The sequence below is a fragment of the Osmerus mordax genome, chromosome 17, assembly GCF_038355195.1.
Source record: "Osmerus mordax isolate fOsmMor3 chromosome 17, fOsmMor3.pri, whole genome shotgun sequence".
In the NCBI taxonomy this organism is placed as follows: Eukaryota; Metazoa; Chordata; class Actinopteri; order Osmeriformes; family Osmeridae; genus Osmerus; species Osmerus mordax.
This window is the reverse complement of record NC_090066.1, coordinates 6153949-6156493: the sequence shown is the minus strand read 5'-3', so window position 1 is coordinate 6156493 and position 2545 is coordinate 6153949. Positions and strand designations below refer to the sequence as shown.

Sequence of the window (2545 nt, the reverse complement as noted above, 5' to 3'; positions counted from 1 at the left end):
ACTGTCCTGGTGTATATAATAGAAAGGATATGACGACGAGTGAGTGAAGTGCAGATCAACGTTCCAAGACAGGCAACCAAAAGCCGTAATACAATTAAATTCCATTCTTATGTACAGGCATTGCAAAAATAATGTATTTTCATGGCCCTTTCAAGGAAACAAACTCTGAAAGTGGGCGTGACAAAATATCAAAATGGAGGAAAGGGACTCCAACTGTCGTAAATACAAAATCCGTTTAGCCGCATGTCGACTGTGAACTGTCGTACCTCTGCCCCTGATGTTCGGCGTGAGAAACCCGTTCGGCCTCTCCGTACGGCACTCTAGCTGAAGACGGTACGTTCTCCTTTACTCACCCGTTATAAAGGCAAAAATTATGACATTTCTGTGTTTGTGAAAGTAATCTTGTATGTTACTTATTTCAGAAACATGCCGGCTAAAGGTCCTCTGCAATCTGTCCAAGTTTTTGGACGCAAAGTAAGTATTAAGCCTATATTTATTCCACGTGTATTCAACCACCCAAGCTGGCTAGTAGCGTAGCATGTTGTGGTGCTAACGCGTTAGCAAGGAAGGTATCTAATTTCCGTTTCAGTCAACTAATGTACCACGTGTTACAGTATATATTTGATGAAGTGTGTTAAAGTAGGTGCTAGAAACTTTTACAATGATATTTACCAAGTTTAGTGATCTCTCAAAATTGGAAATGGGGTGAAAACATTTGGGCCTAGGCTAGGTAACTGGCTGATTTGCTGTCAGTAGTGTTGTCCGGTACTGTCGTAAGTGAAGTTGGCTGCGTTGTAAGACGCATGGTAATGGAAAGTCTAAAAGTAATGCAATTAATACGTAGTGAGCAAGCTATGTAAAATGTCGTGCTTGAAGTGATTTAGCAGTAATTTTAACGCCAGGAAGATTGTTAACCATCTTGTCAGCCCATGGCTAGATGATATGGTATGGTATCATCTAGCCAACCTCTTTAATCATTTCATCACTTCCAAACCCTTTCTAATACTAACTAACGCTAGCTAGCACTATGAAGGCATGGCTAATCTGTCCTTAATAATGGACAAACATATGTACAGGTAGCCAGATTAGTATTGCTTCAAATTTGCTGGTTATTCCCCTAACAAGTGATGCTGTTGTAACATCTGCAGATAATATTCATAGCGGCTACATTAATTGGATTGAACCATGTTGTGTGATTACAGAAAACCGCCACAGCAGTTGCTCACTGCAAGAGGGGAAATGGCCTTATCAAGGTGAACGGCAGACCCCTGGAGATGATTGAGCCAGCCACTCTCCAGTACAAGGTGGGTGTTGAGAGCCTCCCAGAAATCAACCTGCTCCCCTCTAGCTCGACAGGTTCTTGCTTAACTGTTTACTTGACTTTGTTTCAGATTATTTGATCCAAAGCGCTTGATCCATTTCCATGCAGTTCTAGTATTGTAGGTGACACGTTCCTTTCCTCTGTCCTTAGCTTCAAGAGCCAGTGCTGTTGCTGGGTAAGGAGCGTTTTGCTGGGGTTGACATCAGAGTCCGGGTGAAGGGTGGTGGACACGTCGCCCAGATCTACGGTAAACGGCTCATGCTTGCTCTCACGTTTAGATTTTTAAACCCATATATCATTTGATTGCTGCTGTATGTATGACTGATTTTGAGGATGATGTAACACAATCCCTTGGTGTTCGTCCTCTTTACAGCTATCCGTCAGTCCATCTCCAAAGCCCTGGTCGCTTACTATCAGAAGTGTAAGTAAACACAATTATGCTGTTCTTATATTAACATTTCACTTCTCAACTCTTAAGCTGTTACTTTTCTGAAGTGGTCTGCTGTAGTTAAACTCAAACCCTCCTCCCTTTTAGATGTGGACGAGGCCTCCAAGAAGGAGATCAAGGACATCCTGATCCAGTACGACAGGACCCTGCTGGTTGCCGATCCTCGTCGCTGCGAGTCCAAGAAGTTCGGTGGACCTGGAGCCCGTGCCCGTTACCAGAAGTCCTACCGTTAATCTCTCTGTACATTTTCATATAATAAAATTGAGGGACAAAAATTGTGTGCTCCGTTGATTTCAAATAGGTTGCAATGTTTTTTTTGTAACAGGATTGGTCTGTCTGTTGCCAATGTATTATGCCAACTTAGATCTGTATTGAAACATCCTTAGAATTAACAAATTTTGAAAGAGAAAGGTAACACAATGGTTGTCATTGGAAAGATTAATCTGTTAAATTGCTCAAGACACCCAAGTTTAAAGATTTAAGCATGTTGGCGCATACGTAACTGGAGTACATTGTCAAATCTAGTACCCTGACTTCCCTAGTGATTATATTTTTTTTTCTATAGCACGCAAGGATGGTAAATGCTACATTTAGTCAGAATGCTAATAGCAGTCTTTCATAATTGTATTGCAAATGGTGATGATTCACTTAAACTGCAATTCCCCATCATCACCAGTAGATGGAGCCACAAGAGGACAATTGTACATGTAAAGATGTGGTGGAACTGCTCAGCAGTGCTTTTCCATTACTTATTCAAATGAGATGCTGAAAAAATC

General features: G+C 41.5%; 1 protein-coding gene across 1 annotated transcript; it reads left to right on the top strand.

Moving 5' to 3' along the window:
• Positions 1-275: 275 nt before the first annotated feature.
• Positions 276-2044, top strand: rps16 (ribosomal protein S16). Its single transcript, XM_067254329.1, has 6 exons — positions 276-333; positions 423-474; positions 1203-1304; positions 1472-1568; positions 1695-1742; positions 1857-2044. The coding sequence occupies exons 2-6, from the start codon at positions 427-429 to the stop codon at positions 2000-2002; spliced, it is 441 nt and encodes a 146-aa protein (XP_067110430.1). The 5' UTR covers positions 276-333; positions 423-426; the 3' UTR covers positions 2003-2044.
• The last annotated feature ends 501 nt before the right edge of the window (positions 2045-2545 follow it).

Excerpts from the sequence above, each read along its gene's own strand:
- rps16 (XM_067254329.1), top strand. The coding sequence starts at position 427 with ATGCCGGCTAAAGGTCCTCTGCAATCTGTCCAAGTTTTTGGACGCAAA. Across the intron at positions 1,305-1,471 it reads CAGCCACTCTCCAGTACAAG|CTTCAAGAGCCAGTGCTGTT; the intron begins GTGGGTGTTGAG and ends CTCTGTCCTTAG. Across the intron at positions 1,743-1,856 it reads GGTCGCTTACTATCAGAAGT|ATGTGGACGAGGCCTCCAAG; the intron begins GTAAGTAAACAC and ends CCTCCCTTTTAG.